Source organism: Phyllostomus hastatus, unplaced genomic scaffold (assembly GCF_019186645.2).
Source record: "Phyllostomus hastatus isolate PE091 unplaced genomic scaffold, TTU_PhHast_1.1 phas_contig_38, whole genome shotgun sequence".
NCBI lineage: Eukaryota > Metazoa > Chordata > Mammalia > Chiroptera > Phyllostomidae > Phyllostomus > Phyllostomus hastatus.
In genome coordinates, this window is record NW_025333869.1 from 9,082,033 (window position 1) to 9,100,602 (window position 18,570).

The window sequence follows — 18,570 nt, forward strand, 5'->3', positions numbered from 1 at the left end:
TGCTGCCTAGGGCAAAAGTGCAGCTGAATTACCAGCTGAGGCTCTAGAGTGATACATCCCATTCCATTTCCCACTTCGTGCACTTTTCCTTTTACTCCCTCACAGATGCTGATCCTGAGGGGACACCCCACTATACTTCTTTCCACCCTAGAGTTTGTCTCCCAGATAAAGGTATACTCTCTAAAAAAAATTATTTATTTAATTATTTTTAGAGAGATGGGAAGGGAGGGAGAAAGAGAAGAAGAGAAAAACATCCATCGGTTGGCTCTCACACATCCCCAGTCAGGGACCTGGCCCATAACCCAGGCATGAGTCCTGACTGGGAACTGAACCAGTGACCTTTTGGTTCTCAGGGCCAGTGCTCAATCCACTGAGCCACACCCGCCAGGGCTAAAGGCACATTCTTCATCATAGGTAATGAATCCCAGCAGGAATTTTATTGGTTCAAATTTTTATATAAATATTCTATGGCAGTACTGTATTTTTAACACTTTGTGTTTACACTAAAGGAGTATATTAGAATAGCCCAATACTATTGTGTTTGTGAAGTTATTCTATGTTTTATAATGTAGGATTTGTGCATTGCAACTCTACTCCATGTATCAAGTTTCTTGACAGTTATTTAACAAAATGAGCATTATTCCCTTCATCCTTAAAAAGTGACTGGCATAGCTCAGTGGATTGAGCACGGGCTGTGAACTAAAGGGCTGCAGTGTTCGATTCCCAGTCAGGGTACATACCTGGGTTACGGGCTGGGTCCCCAGTGGGGGCTATGTGAGAGGCAGCCACACATTGATGTTTCTCTCCCTCTCTTTCTCCCTCCCTTCTACTCTGTAGGAATAAATAAATAAAGTCTTAAAAAAAAAGTGACTCTTATTCCCACTATACTCAACTTCACCTGGTTAAATAGTTATCCTTGTTTTCTTATTTGTTTTTTTAAATGGAATCTATTGGGGTGACATTGGTCAATGAAACCATATTGGTTTCAAAGGTACAACTTCATAACATGCATACTACATTGTATACTCACCACCCAAAGTCAAGTCTCTTTCCCTCATAATTTATTCTGCCTTTGCCCTCTTCTACTTCTCCCTACCCCTCCTTCCCTCTGGTAATCACCATACTGTTGTCTGTGTCTTTGTGTTTTTTTTTTCTTTCTTCTTAATCCCTTCACCTTTTCCACCCAGCTCTTTAACACCCCTCCCTTCTTGACAGCTGCCAGTCTTTTTTATCCTAGTTTCCATGTTTACATTCTCCCAGTAGTCTTTGTTAACACCTTTGCTTTCAGCCCTTGAAAGTTAGCTATAAATGTTTTTGTTAATACAAACAAGAAGTTGTTGGTTTTGTGTGTGCATGTCATAATTTGACCTTTTTTGTTTAGAGGTTAATGTTATATATTGGTCTTCTGTATGGTCTTTCCTTTTTATGCCTTTTGCTATTTTTTTTAATCTTCTATCAGCTGGTCTATGATTTCTGTTCTAATCACTTGCTACTCCCATTAATCTGGAAATTTTCCATTTGGAAGATATTACTTTACTAAAATCAAATAACTTTGTGGTGGCACACTGCTGTCCTGATCCACAGGACAAAGGAAGCAAAAACAACACCTACCTCATTTGCTATTACATTCCTGCATTAACACATTTGCTCCACCTCACATAATATGAGTATGGATTGAGAAAGATAATACTCTCCCATTTAATGGGATTTATCTTGTGTTGCTTAAAGAAGGCATTAGTCATAATATTATAGCAGTTGCATATGTAATATATTGTACAAAACAATCAGAATGATAACTAAGGGTAAGCCTGAATATCTCAGATACATAACTGCCTTAAAACAGTTAATTTGAGCATAAATATCATATTTGTTTTATGAGTTAGGTTAGTTAATACAAAGTTGGTTAGAAGGAAGACATAATTACAAATAATTAAATATATTTTCAAGATATTCCTCTCACATTAGACACAATATTTATCAAAAATAAGTTCGAATTAAAACTGAAATACAAAAACATATGTCCACACAAAAACTCATATACCAATGTTCATGTCAGCATTACTTAAAACAGGCAAAAAAATGGTAACAGCCCAAGTGTCCCTCAAGTGATGGATAAACAAAATGTGGTATATATCCATATAATGAATATTATTTGACAATAAAAAGAAATGAATACTGATACATGATACATACATGGATGGACCCTGAAATATTATGCCAAATAAAAAAAGTTAGCCACAAAAGACCATATACTATATAATTCCATTTACAGTTGAACCTTGAACCACACGGATTAGAAATGTACAGGTCTATTCATATGCAAACTTTTCCAATAAATATTGTAAGTGTATTTTCTTTATGATGTTCTTAGTAACATTTTATTTTCTCTAGCTTACTTTACTGTAATTATATAGCATATAATAATATATATAACATACAAAATTTGTGTGCACTGTTTATGTATTGGTAAGGCTTCAGATCAACAGTAGGTCACCTACAGTTAAGTTTAGGGGAGTCAGAAAAAGTTATATGCAGATGGTGAGTACACAATGCAATGTACAGATGATGTATTATAGAATCATATACTTGAAATCCACATAATTTCATTCATCACTGTTACCCCAATAAATTTAATTAAAGCTGTTAAAAATAAATTATATGCAGATTTTTGACAGCACAGAGGATCAGTGTCCCTACCTCATGTTGACCAAGGGTCAACTGTGTATGAAACATCCAGAATATACAAATGTATGAAGACAGAAAGTAGTTTAGTGGTTGCTTAGGGCTGGGGGTGAAGATGACAGGGAAGAATGAGATTTGAAGGTAGATGAGTAAAGAGTTTCTTTAAGGAGGGCAAAATTGTTCTAATCTCTGATTATGGTGATGGCTGCATAACATTTAAACATAATAAAAAATGCTGAATTGTATACCTAAGTAGGTAAACTGTATGGCATGTGAATTATATCTCAAGTAAGCAGTTAAAAATACACAGGCTACATATTTCTGGCCAGATGGAGGCATAGGTAGATACACTTTGCCTCCTCCTTCATTTGTCCAACCAATAAATTTAAAAACAAAAACAGCCAGAACTGCCAGAAAACTGAACTGTATGGAAGTCTAGCAACCAACGAATTGAAGAAACATCCATCCAGACAAGCAGGAGGGGTAGAGAGAGGCAGCTGAGGAGAGGACATGCAGCAAGCAGCAGCTGGAGGACAGGGCAGGTAAGAGAGCAGTTGAAAGTCACACATTCGCATGCAGATAAACCAGGAGGAACAACTGGGTAGCAAGACAGACCGCACAACCCAGGGTCCAAGCGTGGGAAAATAAGGCCTCAAAACCCCTGGCTGTAAAAACCTGTGAGGGATAAGGCAGCAGGAGAAACTCCCAAACACACAGAAGAGTTCACTGGAGATACCCATGGAGTCCTAGAACGTATACAAACCCACCCATCTGGGAATCAGCACCACAAGGGCCTAATTTGTTTGTGGACAGTGGGGGAAGTACTGAAAGCTGGCAGGAGAGTAGAGTGGCATTGTTCCCTCTTGGATCCCTCCACCACAATGCAGGGAAGTGGGCTGCCCCACCCAGGTGAATACCTAAGGCTTTGGCCCTTACTACATAACAGGTGCACCAAGACAAAGAAATATGGCCCAAGTGAAAGAACAGATCAAAATTCTAGAAAAAGAACTAAGTGGTGAAGAGATAGCCAGCCTATCAGATGCAGAGTTCAAAACACTGGTAAAGCATCATGATGCTCAGAGAAATGGTTGAGTATGGCTACAAAATAGAGAAAAAAGTGAAGGCTATACACAGTGAAATAAAGGAAAATTTACAGGGAATTAACAGTGAAGGGAAGGAAACAGGGACTCAAATCAACAATCTGAAGCACGTGGAAGAAATAAACATTCAACCAGAACAGAATGAAGAAACAAGAATGCAAAAAAAATGAGGAGAGGCTTAGGAACCTCTGGGACAACTTGAAACGTTCCAACATCTGAATCACAGGGGTGCCAGAAGGAGAAGAGGAAGAACAAGAATGTGAAAACTTATTTGAAAAAATAATGAAGGAAAACTTCCCCATCTGGCAAAGGAAATAGACTTCCATTAGGAAGTCCAGGAAGCTCAGAGTGTCCCAAAGAAGTTGGACCCAAGAAAGCACACACCAAGGCATCCCCATAATTACATTACCTGAGATTAAAGATTAGGAGAGAATCTTTAAAGCGGCAAGAGAAAAAGAGACAGTTACCTACAAAGGAGTTCCCATAAGACTATCAGCTGATTTCTCAAAAGAAACTTTGCAGGCAAGAAGGGGCTGGAAAGAAGTATTCCAAGTCATGAAAGGCAAGGACCTACATCCAAGACTACTCTATCCAGCAAAGCTATCATTTAGAATGAGAGGACAGATAAAGTGCTTCTCAAATAAGGTCAAGTTAAAGGAGTTCATCATCACCAAACCCTTATTATATGAAATGTTAAAGGGACTTATCTAAGAAAAAGAATAAAAATACATACAGTAAAATGACAACAAACTCACAACTATCAACAATGAACCTAAAACAAAAACAAAACAAACTAAGCAAACAACTAGAATAGGAACAGAATCACAGAAGTAGAAATCACATGGAGGGGGCAGGAGAGAAGGTACAGGGAACAGAAGCATAACTGGTAGGTACAAAACAGATGGGGAGGTTAAGAATAGTATAGGAAATGGAGAAACCAAAGAACTTATATATAAGACCCATGGATATGAACTAAGGTGGGGGAGAATGCTGGTGGAATGGGGGTTGCAGGGCAGAGGGGAACAAAGGGAAGAAAAATAATGGGACAACTATAATAGCATAATCAATAAAATATACTTAAAAAAATAAAAGCAACTGGAATAGAAAAATACACAGGCTACAAAAATATAAAATATTTTTGAATAAATAAGTAAACATACATATATATAAAATAAACTAGTGAATGCTCAATTTTATGTAATTGTTAAGGATAGTAGGCATTTTACATACTGCTTAATTTTAGGGCAAAAGTAACTCAATAGTGCTCCATATAAGTCAGCAAAATACAACGCTCCAAGAATATGATGAAAGGTTGTGATGTCAGCAAAAATGGTAGAACAGATAGCTGCACAGAAACACCAAAAAGCAAAACAAAAATGATCAAAATAAAATTTTTCAGAAATCTAGAAAATGTTCAAAGGCTTATACCAAGTGAATGCAGACTCAAGAAAGAGGAAACTTCAAAACAATAGAAAAAATCTGCAATGATTTCATTAGTCCTTGCCCTATCCATCTCCCTGGCTGGGCAAAGAGTCTTAAAGAAAGCAGCCCACATTCTCAGTATGGAACCCTGGTCCTAGGCTAGAGAGAGGGCTTTTCTTGATAATGTTATAAGGCAAATAAACAGCCCAAGATAAGATAAAGATGCCTAAGATAAAACGAAGTTGAGAAAAACAAGACATGGAATACCACTACACAGTACACACACAATGGGATCAATGGGATGAGTCCCACAAGGATAGAGGAAAAGGGGCAGAAAAATGTTTTAATAATGACTAAAAATTTTCAAACAAAAGACATAATCTACATATCCAAACTGCTAAACAAACTACAAAAGGATAAAAGCAAAAAATCTTCACTGAGACTCATCAAAATCAAACTACTAAAAGGCAAAGACAAAAAAAGATAATATTGAGAGCATCAAGAGACAAGCAACTTGTTACTTACAAGAGAATCTTCAATGATATTAATAGCTAATTTCTCAAAAAAAAAAAATCATGGAAGCCTAAAAGTGATAAAATAAAGTGCTGAAAGAAAAAAAAAGCCAAACAAAAATTTTAAATCCAGAAAAACTATCCTTTGAAAGTGAAAAACAAATTAAGAAATTCTGAGATAAAGCAAAGGGAGTCTCTTGCCTGTCCCGTAAGAAGTGCTTAAGAGTTCATCAGGTAGAAATAAAAGAACACTAGACAGTAACTTGAAGTGACTAGACAGTAACAGGAAGAAATAAAGAATACTGGTAAAGGTAATTACATAGGTACATAAAAAGGTCAGTTCTATTTTTTCCCAATATAATTAAAAGACAAATTCAGTAAATGCAGTAAACAGTAATTACAAATCTATCTAAATGGCACATAGTATATAAATTTGTAATTCATGACAACAATATAAAGGGAAAAGAAGAGACTGTACAAGATCAGAGTTTTTATATATTACTGAAGTTAAGGGGGTAGTAATTAAAAACAGATTGTTATAAATAGAATAGGTTAAATTATAATCCCCAAGGTAACATTTAAGACTAGAAAATATACAGAAAAGGAAAAGAGAAAAAAGTCAAATGGTACACAGTAAAAAAAGTAATTAAGCACACAAAAAGGCAGTAGTAAGTAACAAAAGGCAGTAGTTGAGGAACAGAAAGGTATGACTTATAGAAAACAAACAGTACAATGTCGAAATTAACTTCTTTATCAGCAATCACTTTACATGTGGATGCAGTAAATAAACTCTCCAACTAAAAGCCAGAGAAGGGCAGAAGGAATAGAAAGACAGTACTACAGGCTAGCTGCAATAGATTCCTTTAGCTTCAAAGGCACAAACACGTTGAAAGTGAAAGAATGAAAAGAAAACACCACCACATTTCATTCAAATAGAAATCAAAAGAGAGGTGGAAAGCTATTCTAATGTCACACAAAACAGACTGTAAGTCAAAAACTGTTATATGGGGGCAAAGGAGGACAATGTACATTGATAAAAGGATCAATTCATCAAGAATATATGTATATACATTTCACAAAGTCCCATAATACATGAAGCAAAAATTTACAAAAAGGGAGAAATAGACAGTTATGCACTAATAGTTGAAGGTTTCTATACTTTACTTTCATTAATGAACAAAACAAGTAGAAGATTAATAAGGAAAAAAAGAATGTGAACACTATAAACCAACCAGACATTAACAGACATATATAAAATACTCTCTCTAAAACAGCAAAATACACATTTTCCTCAAGTGCGTACTGGACATTCTTCAGTATAGACCATATGTTAAGCCACAGAACAAACCTCAATAAATTTTAAAAACCGAAATCATGCAAAGTATCTTTTCTAACCAAAATGGAATGAAGTTAGAAATCAAGAAAAAGGAAAAGCAAAAAATTCACACATTTGTGGAAATTAAACAACATACTCTTAAATAAACAATGGGTCAAAGAACAATTCACAAGGAAAATTGATAATACTTTGAGAGGAATGAAAATGAAAATACAACATACCAAAATTTAGGGAATGCCTAAAAAGTAGAGTTCAGGGGTGATTTTATAGTTAACACCCACATTACAAAAAAAAACACCCTCAAATTGATAATCTAATATTTCACTTTAATAAACTAAAGAGAAAAGGAAACTAATCCTAAAGCAAGAAGATACCAGGAAATAATAAAGATTAAAATAGAGATTAACAAACTAGAGATCAGAAAAGCAGTAAGAAAATCAACAAAATGACAGGTTGTTTTTTTAAAAAGAGCAACAAAACTGACAAACATTTATTTAGACTAAGAAAAAAGAAAAAAAGAGCAATTAACTAAAATCATAAATGAAAGTGACATTACTACCAAATTTACAGGAACAAAATGATTATAAAGGAATATTATAAGCCCTGGCTGGCATAGCTCAGTGGATTGAGCGCGGGCTGGGAACCAAAGTGTCCCAGGTTCGATTCCCAGCTGGGAATGTACCCAGCTGGGGTACATTCCTAGGTTGCAGGCCACAACCCCCAGCAACCCCACATTGATGTTTCTCTCTCTCTCTCTCTCCCTCTCTCCCTCCCTCCCTCCCTCCCTCCCTCCCTCTCTCTCTCTCTCTCCCCCTCCCTCCCTCCCTTCCCTCTCTAAAATGAATAAAAAAGATCTTTAAAAAAAATAAAGGAATATTATGAGCAAGTATATACCAACAAATCAGATGAATTAGATGAAATGAAGTTCCTAAAAACACACACATTACCAAAATTGACTCAAGAAACAAAATCTGAACATACACATAATACATAAAGTAAACCAATAATCAAAATCTAAAAAGCTCAGGATAAGATGGCTTTAGTGGCCAATTCTTCCAATAATTTAATTAAGAATTAACACCAATCCTGCCCTGGCTAGTGTGGCTCAGTGGACTGAGTGCTGGTCTGCGAACCAAAGGTTCGCCAGTTCAATTCCCAGTTAGGGTACAGCCTGGGTTGTGGGCCAGTAGGGGTGGGTGAGAGGCAACCACACATTGATGTTTCTCTTCCTCTCTTTCTCCCTCCCTTCCCCTCTCTAAAAATGAATAAATAAAACCTTAAAAAAAAAGAATTAACACCAATCTTTCTCAAACTCTTCCAAAAAATAGAAGAGGGAGGAACACTTCCTAATTCATTCTGAGGCCAGCATTACCTCGACGCCAAATTGATATAGACAGCATAAAGGGGGTGGGGGGGGAACCCTACACAGCAATAACCCTTATGAACACAGATGTAAAAATTCTCAGCAAAATGATCCCAATAGCATATTAAAAGAATTATTCATTATAATCAAGTAGGATTTGATCCCAGAAATATGCAAGGATGGCTCATCATACAAAAATCAATCAATTTAATGTACCACATTAACTGAATCAAGGAAAACAAACACTACCACCTCAATTGATACAGAAATGCATGTAACAAAATCCAACACCTTTTTATAATAAAAACACTTAAATTAGGAGAAGGTATGAGGTGAAAAATTCATCTTAATGTGAAGAGAGGTCTGGCTTTTGCTGTGAGTTATAGGTGATCTCCAAGCCGCTGGAATGTCCTAGCTGACAGCAGTGTTTTTGCCTGGAATTCTGGCCACAGGACAGTTTAACAATGTTAGTGAGGGACTAAAGGTATTGGTGTAAACCTTGGGAAGGGTGGGAGACTAAAGGGCAGTCACCATGTAGGTAGTATGTGACTGAACAGCAAGAAAAACTTTGGACACTGAAGGCTTGGACGAATTTTCCTGGTTAGCAATTCTCTGTATTTTAAACTTTATGAGGAGAGAATGATTGAGTGAAATCTCCATGTCTGTACTTCTCTTAGACTCTGCCCAATGCATCACCTCCTTTGGGCCATTCTAATTTGTATTCTTTTGCTATAATAACACAGTAATCGTAAGTATAGTGCTTTTTGGAGCTCTGAGTCATTCTAGTGAATTATTAAAACTGAGAGTAGTTGTGGGGACCCCAAAATTGCAGCCAGCTGATATAACGTGAGGTTGGTCTTGGGAATCTTGCAGTTGGTATCTGAAATGAGGGCAGTCTTATGGGTCTGTACTCCCTAACTGTACAATGTGACTAACTCCAAAGCAAAATGAAATTTCCTCAAACAGATAAACAGCTTTTATGAAAACCCCACAGCTAATATTATACTTAATGGTAAAAAACAACTAAACTAAACTGGAAGCCTTTCTCCTAAGATCAAGAAGAGGACAAAGATACCATTTGCACCACTTCTACTCAATGTTTTACTGGATGTTTTAGAGCAATTAGGCAAAAAAAGAAACAAGAGGCACCTACATTGGAAAGAAAGGAGTCAAACTATTGAGCAAATGAGATGATCTTACAAAGAGAAAATTGTTAAAAAAATTCCCCAACCCTATTAGAACATATTGAGCGAAGTTGCATGATATAACATCAACACACACAAATCAGCTGTGTTCCTATATACTAGCAATGAACAAGCTGAAAAGAAAATTAACAATATAATTTCATTTATAATGGCTTCCAAAAGAATAAAATACCTAGGAAAAAATTTAACTAATGAGGTAAAGATTTACACATTGAAAAGTATGAAATGTCGCTGAAAGAAATGAAACAAGATCTATGTTATAGACTGCACTGTGTGTCTCCCCACCCCAAATTTTTATGTGGAAGCCCTAATCCCTAACGGGGCTATATTTGGATATAGGGCCCTTGTGGAGGTAATTAAGGTTAAACAAGGTCATAAGGGTGGGACCCTAATCCAGAATAACTGGCATCTCAGTAAAAGATACCAGAGCCCCAGAATCGTCAAAGGATAAATTTAAGAAAATTTCCCAGAACTAAAGGACGCGTGACTACACTAAAAGGATGACAGTGAAAGAAAAAAAATAAAAATAAAAATAAAGTCCTTGTCAGGTAACTTCTACAACTGCATCATTAAAGAAAGATACCAGAGCCTATGCATGCCCAGGTCACCCACTCCATCCCTGCTACAAGCCAGGTAGATAGGTCTCACCTTCCTTTTTGCTGGTCCTTAACTTCCAATTTCCAAAACTGAGAAAAAATAACTCTCTGTTGTGTAATGCATCCATTCTTTAGTACTTTGTTATGGAGCCCTAGTAGATGAATGTAATCAAAGTAAATGGAAAGACATCCTGTGTTCATGAGTTGGAATACTAAATATGGCTGAGATGGCAAAACTACCCAATCTACAGATTCAAGGAAATACTTACTAAAATTCCATTAACTTTTCAGTGGAAATGGAAAAGCTGATACTCCATACAAAATCACAAGGGGTCCTAAATAGTCCAAATGATGTTGAAAAAAAAGTTAAAGGACTCACACTTCCCTATTTCAAAACTTACTACAAAGTTACAATGTTCAAAATAATGTGGTACTAATACAAGGGCAGACATACAGATAAACAAACAGAACTAGGAGTCTACAAATAAAATGATATATGGTCAATTTTCCACAAGGGGGCCAAGAACATTCAATTGGGAAACAATGTGCTCTTTAATATAAATAGTGCTGGAACAACTGGATTTCCACAAGCAAAAGAAGTTGGATCCTTACTTTATACCATATACAAAAATTAACTCAAAATGGGTCAAAGACGTAAACATAAGAGCTAAAACCATAAAACTCTGAGAAGAAAACGTAAGCGTAAATCTTCTAAAAAATATTGTATTTTATTTTGATTTTAGAGAGAGGAGAAGGGAGGCAGAAAGAGAGGGTGAGAAACATTGATGTGAGAGAGACACATCGACTGATTGCCTCCCATATGTGCCCTAGGGGACTGAGCCTGCAACCCAGGCATGTGCCCTGACCAAGAATTGAACTGGCAACCTTTTGGTTCACAGGATGATGCCCGACCAACTGAGCCACACTGGCCAGGCCATAAGTGTAAATCTTAATGACTCTGGATTTGACAATGAATTCTTGTATATGACACCAAAATAATAAAACCAAAGACAAAAAGAAATAAACTGAATTTCATGAAAATTAAAAACTTCTGTGTAAAGGATATCAAGAAAGTGAAAAGACAACATACAAAATGGGAGAAAATATTTACAAATCACGTATCTGATGAGGGACCAGTCTCTGAAATATGTAAAGAATCCTGTAACTTAACAATAAAAAGGCAAACCACCTAATTAAAAAATGGGCCAAAGGCTTAAATAGAAACTTCTCTCAAAAGGTAATGCATATGCCCAAAAAACATATAAAAAGATGCTCAACATCATTAGTCATGAGGAAAATGCAAATCAAAACCACAATGAGATACCATTCATTAGGATGGCTAGAATAAAAGTCAGTAAATACCAACAGAGATTTAGAAAAACTGGATTCCCAGTCATGAATTGTTACTAGGAATGTAAAATGGTGTAGCCACTGTGGAAAACAGTTGGGTGGTTCCTCAGAAAGTTAAATATAGAATTATCATATGAACCAGCAATTCCACTCCTAGGTAGATACCCAAAAGAACTGAAAATAGGAACTCAAACAAATACTTGTACATGAATGTGCATAGTAGCATTATCCACAAAGCTAAAATTTAGAAATGACCCATGCTACAACATGGACAAAGTTGAAAACATTATGTTAAGTTAAAGAAGCCAAACACAAAGTTCACATAATTGTATGATTCCAAGTATATAAAATCTAGATGAGGTAAGTCCATAGAAACGGAAAGCAGATGGTACAATGCCAGGGGGTGCACTAAGAGGGAATGAGGAGTGACTGCCTAAAGGGTATTACATTTTCTTTTGGAACAATGAGAATATTTGGAATTTGATATTGGTGGTAGTTGCACATTTTGTGAATGTACTAAATGTCATTGAATCATATACTTTAAAATGGTTACTTTTATGTTACATGAATTTCATCTCAATGGTTAAAAAGAGATTATGATGATAGGTTTTTCTACTAACCCGATGAATAATTCCAGCAGAGTGAAGATGCTTGATTCCACACAGCATCTGATAGAGAAGGTAGGACATTCTTTCATGATCTAGTTCCATTTGAATCACTTGGCACAGATTTGCATCCATAAGCTCCATGACTATGTAACTTCATGGGTGAAAAAAGATGACAGCTAAAGTATACAGCAACAATCTAAAAATAAAGTACTAATATAAATTTTTAATTATGACACTTACACATCTTGAAATTCTTCTAGGGATTTCTGTGGTGTGAAAACATTCAAAAGGCCAATTATCTGTGGCAAAAGCAGAGAAATTAAAAAAATTAGAAACTCCTCAATAATAGTTTCATTTACAAACTGTAAATACATGGGTTAAAAAAATTCCATGATTGGTTTAAAATTTTTCAAATCTTATTTTCTAAGCTTAAGTAATCTTTTTTATGTATTAAAACTTTATGACTAGGAGTAGGTGTTAGGAGGGAACCAGAGCACAGAGGATCTTTAGGGCAGAGAAAACACTCTGTGTGATACAATAATAGTAGATATTTCATTATATATTTTGTCCAAACCCATAGAATGTACAACACCAAGTGTGAATCCTAATGTAAACGATAGACTTTGGGTGCTATGGATGTGTTAGCTATAAGATTACTAACTGTAACTAATGTGTCACTTTGGTGGGGGATACTAAAAACGGGGGAGGCTGTATGTGTGGGCAGGCATTATCATTTGTACCTGAACTCCTTACCATTCCAGAGTGCCTTCTCTTTTACAATAGAAAGCTCAGGTTGACTTTTTTTTTTTTTACTCTTTTTTCAATACTTGCACTGTAATAAATATTTTAAAGAATGTTATCCATTGTGTATTCTCAGTCTGAACTTCAACCTCTTCATTTCCCCTGCACTATACAGGTTAAGGATTCTAATATCATAATTCACATAGTGACTTCTAAAAACTATGTTCCCTAACAATGGTTTTCTGTAAAGCTAGCTACCTTTTTATTGTCTCTAATAGGATAAAAGAAAAGATCTGATTATATTACTCACCTCCTCAAAAACTTAATGCCAACAAATTCTATTTTTTTGTTGTTGTTCAATTACAATTGTCTGCATTTACCCCTCACTACTCCCTCCATCCCCTCATTCCCACCTCCCTCCCCTGCTTCCACCCCTCCCACCAGTGGTTTTGTCCATGTGTCCTTTATAGTTGTTCCTGAAAACCCTTCCCCGCTCCCCCATTATCCCCTCCCACCTCCCCTCTGGTTACTGTCAGATACTCCCTTGCAAAATATTCAAAGCCCTCAATGAGAAGACATCAACTCACTTTACCTCCTGCTGGCCCTCTATTAAACTTGATACTCTGGCCATACTAAATTTAAATTTTTAAAAACTCTCAATACATTTAAACACACAGTTTCGTATGATTGTTATTTACCTACTGAATTTGGTTACCTGTAAGACAGACTTCTTTTGTAGAGTCTGACAACCCCTAGTCCTTGGCAGAGCTGAATATTCTCTCTACTTTGTCCCTATAGTATCTTATATGTTGTTATGATATTTAACACATTACCTCATTTTCACAATAGCTTTGTCCCAACCATACCAAGATCTCTTGTTAGAAGGAACTGTGTCTTATTCCCTTTATAGCCTTGGCACAGAGAAAGATATCTGACATACATTTTTAAAATGTTTGCTAACAATTATACTCAGGGATGGGACATAAACTTCATTGGGGCAGAATCTATGTTATTCATCTAAGCATAAAGCTTTGCTTATAGAATGCATTCAAATATTTGTTCAGTAAATAAACTGAGAAAACTTTCAGACCAAAAAGAGTAAAACATTTGTTTAAGAAAGGGGAAGTGATAATAAAAAACATTTACTACTCTAAAGGAATTCAAGTCTCCTAACCAGTTGAACTGCACACCTGGAGACTTGGAGAAATACTAAAACTGTTCATATTAATATATGGGAAGTCCTAGAGTAGAAGAGAGGTGTTAAAGATTAAAGAAATATAGAGACAGAAAGGAGACTAGTGGTTGCTTAGAGCTAAGAAGGGTGGATGGAGATGGGGAAATGAGACCTAAATGATACGGGGCTTCTTTTTGAGGTGATGAAAAAAGTCACACACATTAATTAATAAATTGAAAATCACTGACTTGTTCAGAGGAAATGGATGAGTACCATGCTATATAAACTGATTTTAATAAAGCTATTACAAAAAGACTAAAACAGCTGCCTGGTTTTTCAAAAAGAAGATTATATCGATTATAAGCTAGAGCCAAACAAAAGTCAAGAACTGATTAAGTGGGTGGTGGCATATGACTACTATGAAAGAAGTAACAATTACTAGGAACAGGAATAGGTAAAAATTCATTGAGAAACTTTATTTTCTTTTGTGAATAAAAACAACAGCAAATCAGAGAAATGCAACTAGATATATGAAGATTTCAAAAAAGCGTTTAAAAAATTTCTCTGATAATCATCTCCATGTGAATAAGATGGAGAACTGGGGAGACCTAGAAAACTTTTAATTAGACATGCAATTTTTTCAGACAAAGGTTGCTAATGAACTAATCCAGCTATTAAGGAATCCTGAGCAGAACTAGAAAGTAAAGCCAACAAGTGGAACGTCAGAACAAAGAAGAAGAAAGCAATCCCTAACAGTCCAGGAAGAGGAACCAAATTTCACATGTAAAATTTAATAGGGAGAAATAGAAAGTCCTATACTTATTCTCCAAAACCAAACCAAACCAAACCAAACCAAACCAAACCAAAGAAGGATGAGAGAAATGCAATCTGTTAGCAGACCTGTAACAAAAAATAACTTGCTTAGACAATGTAAGTCAAATAGGAGCCAGATTTCCAACCAGGATTATAATGTCCAGTCAAGAGAAAATGGAAAATGACATGTCTCAGCTCCTCTTAGAAGATTCAATTAAACAAGCAGTGCTGTGTTCTACGTGACATATTAAAAGTGTGTTCAAAGATAAGTGACCAAGTCAAAAAAAAAAAAAACAAACTTAAAACCATCTATGAAAAGAGTGGGAAATGCACAATCATATGAATGGCCTTAATATCACTTAAAAATTAAGCTCCTAGATTTTATATTATGTGTCTTCTACCACAATAAAGAAAAAAGGCAGAGGTGTTTAGGTCAATAAAGAAATTATTTGTACAGAACATGAAAATGCTGAAAAGGCAAGTCATTACAAAACCATCCACTCATTACAGAGTAAAAATATTTACTTTTACATTTGTTCACTGAACAAATATGTGTTGAGCACCTACTCTGTGCCAGCACTGTTGTAGGTGGCAAGGGTAGTGGCTGGATGGATCTGAGCTACCCCCATTAGGGGGCCATGAAACAAACTTTCCATGCCCTCCGTTTAGTTGATGGAACCATCAACTGCACAAGCTCAGGAGGTGGGAGTCACTGGCCATCTCTTCCATGTGAAACTAAGACAATGCTGCAACCACCACCACTACCATGAAACAGGCTGCAAAGGGCAGCACTAGTAGCTCTATCTGAGTGCTGGAGGCTACCACCAAAACCTGACAAGCAACATGCCTGGGTCCCACCTACAAGAGGATTGGCTAATACAACCTCCCCATCACTGACTGACTTGAATCTTTATCTGTGTACTATTTTTTATTCTGTTTTTCCTCTCTGGCAGGTCCCCCTCCTTCAGTAAAAAAATCCAATTTTTACCTCATTATTTAAGAATCATTCTAGGTCCACCCTTTCTCAAAGCTTTTCTATTTGTTAAGGTGTACAGCAATCTTTTCTCTCTTGGAATCTAAGCACTTATTTTTCATCCACTATGGTTTGACAATTAAACTTCTATTAAACTGTATTATATTTGGTCTTTAACTCCTTATATATTTGTTTTGTCTTCAAAAATAACAGTGAATTCCCCAAATAAGGAACCTAATCTTTAACTTCCATAAAATTTTCCCCTTAATAACTAATCTAGTAACTCCAATACACAGAAGCTTTGTACACAGTTAATTTTGAAAATGTGGTAAATTATGTCATCTGCAATCAGAAAGTATTGAGCTGATGATATTTTATACATTCCTTTGGACAAAAACCACAAAACATCTCTAATCAGATACTTTCAGTTTAGTAGTTCACAAAAACGTTCCTTGCACAATTCACTCCCAGTTTATTTCCTCTCAACATGGAGATAACATTCTATTAAAATATTTGTAAAAGTGTCATTATACTTAATGTAAGCTTTAAAAAGTGAAACCATTTATTCTCAAAATGAGTGAAAGGTATGTGGTTAAGTCATTATAATCATTAGAAAATAGAATTGGAATGTTTTTCTAATTCCATTTAAATATGTTTTAAAGTTTCTGCTAAACTGCTTTATAATTACTGGTTATCCTCCACATACAGTGACCAGGGAGTACTGAAGTAGAATGGGAAGAATCTCTGCACTAAGGCTCATTTTCTGAAATGTCAGCTTGACAGTAAACAAGTGAGAGATGAGATGAAGCCTAAAAATGTTCTTCTAAGACACCTATCTCTTTCAAAGTCCTTTTATAAATATCAGAAAACTACACAATCTAAATTTCAGAAGCTGTTTTTCTTTCAATATAATTTAATAAGGTTGAGAAAAAAATTCACACTGTAGATATATAAACCAATTAAACAATGTTTCAATCCAGAAGAACAATTTAAAACATCTAATGTTCTCACAGTTTTTGATTTTCATATATTCATGAACAAATCTATACATCATCTATACTTAAGAAATTTTCTAAAATGTTCACTTACATTTTTGTGATTAACACATTTCATAAGAACTAGCTCTCTGTAAGCCCGCTTAGCATGAGTTTGATTCTGAAATGGCCGGCTTAGCTTCTTGATTGCAACATTTCTTTCAAGAATGGCATCATAAGCGGCACTATAATAAAAAATTAAAAACAACAAAAAACTTAATAAAAAATCTGCAAAACTGAATTTATGAAACATTCATTCAGATTCCTTACTTTCTCCACAACAAATGCAACTAGATCAGTTTCCAGTCTTTGATGATCAAATGTTTCTTCTATACCTACTATAGCATACTCCAAATAATATATAGCACTGTTTCTTCAAATGGTAATAATAGTTTCAAAGAAAAAATCGACTGTGACTGTGAAGACAGAGACTCTGTCTGTTCATTGGGTTCCTCCAAGATTCACCTAGAATACAAATAGGCACTCAATGCACACATTTTTAATGAGTATTCAGGTCCAAAAGATAGTTTAAAGCCTAAGTGAACCATTCGCCCTGCACGTACACCAAGGAAAGACAGAATGAATCAATTGATGACAGTGGTCATCAATTCTACTCAAAATATTTGTTGAAGAATTCTACTTAAGTATATCACTTCCATGCTCTCTGGACACCAAATAAATACAGAAAGAAGAAAGGGGACATAGAGGTTATCTATACAAAAGATTATCTTATTATATAAAAAGCCCTTAAAACTTGTGTTAGGGGGGAATTAAAAGTGAAGGTGTTTATAGGCTGATTTGTAACTGTTAATGAAATGCCTATAACTCTGGGAAATAAAACATCATACTTATTACTCTTCATATTTTCCTCTCCCATGACACTGACCAAATGGCATGTTATGCATGACAGGTCAGAGAAACTAAAACACAAATAAGGTAAAGTGTCTTAAAATTATAGACTATTATAGGTGAAAGAAACTTTAAAAATCATTTGGATTCACCACTGCCTGATATAAGGCCAGAGATTAAGTAATTTGCCCAAGGTTAGCCAGAAAGTTAAAAAGCAAAGATGAGACTAGAAGACTAAGACATGAGGTCATGCTCTTCACATTGGATCACCTAACATACTATAAAAGACTATCTCTGTTTATTTAATATTTGAAAAGTCAACACATTACTAATTAAAATTATTCTCTTACCTAACTGGAAACTTGAGTTTGTTTTACAGTTGTCTTACTATATCAAATATACTACAGAAATATATGTGTTAAGAAATTGGTACTGCATAAATGAACACATCTATACATTCTATATATAACTATTGCTTATATATACATCAGGATGGGTAAGAAGTAGGTTTATAGTTGTTCACAGGGAAAATAATTGATAAGTAATAATATGAGAATAAAGTCTGTATTTTCTGCACTCACAACTATAAACCTACTTTTGCCCCATCCTGTATATACATATCAAAATATACTTCAGTATTATGATCTTTACTTAGAAAATGCCATATTTACATATATGTCCCTCCTAAATCAAAAATTAAAAAATCAAACATTAGGGGTCATGCAAAATGTTTAGAAATTTGACTATTTCAGATAAAATATATTTTATTTTTAACCACTAAATTCATTCTTACTAATTTTTTATCTGCTAAA

The 18,570-nt window shown here is 35.2% G+C and overlaps 1 protein-coding gene across 3 annotated transcripts in view; it reads right to left on the reverse strand.

Moving 5' to 3' along the window:
- The window catches only part of MAPK8 (mitogen-activated protein kinase 8), a 117,958-nt gene that overhangs the window by 25,096 nt on the left and 74,292 nt on the right, over nucleotides 1–18,570 (reverse strand). For all 3 annotated transcript variants that reach the window (XM_045841976.1, XM_045841978.1, XM_045841979.1), the window contains exons 3-5: nucleotides 16,965–17,094; nucleotides 12,415–12,473; nucleotides 12,187–12,325 (exon numbers count right to left, since the gene is read on the reverse strand). In XM_045841976.1, the coding sequence (XP_045697932.1) occupies nucleotides 12,187–12,325; nucleotides 12,415–12,473; nucleotides 16,965–17,094 (328 nt within the window). The remainder of the gene's footprint in view (nucleotides 1–12,186; nucleotides 12,326–12,414; nucleotides 12,474–16,964; nucleotides 17,095–18,570) is intronic.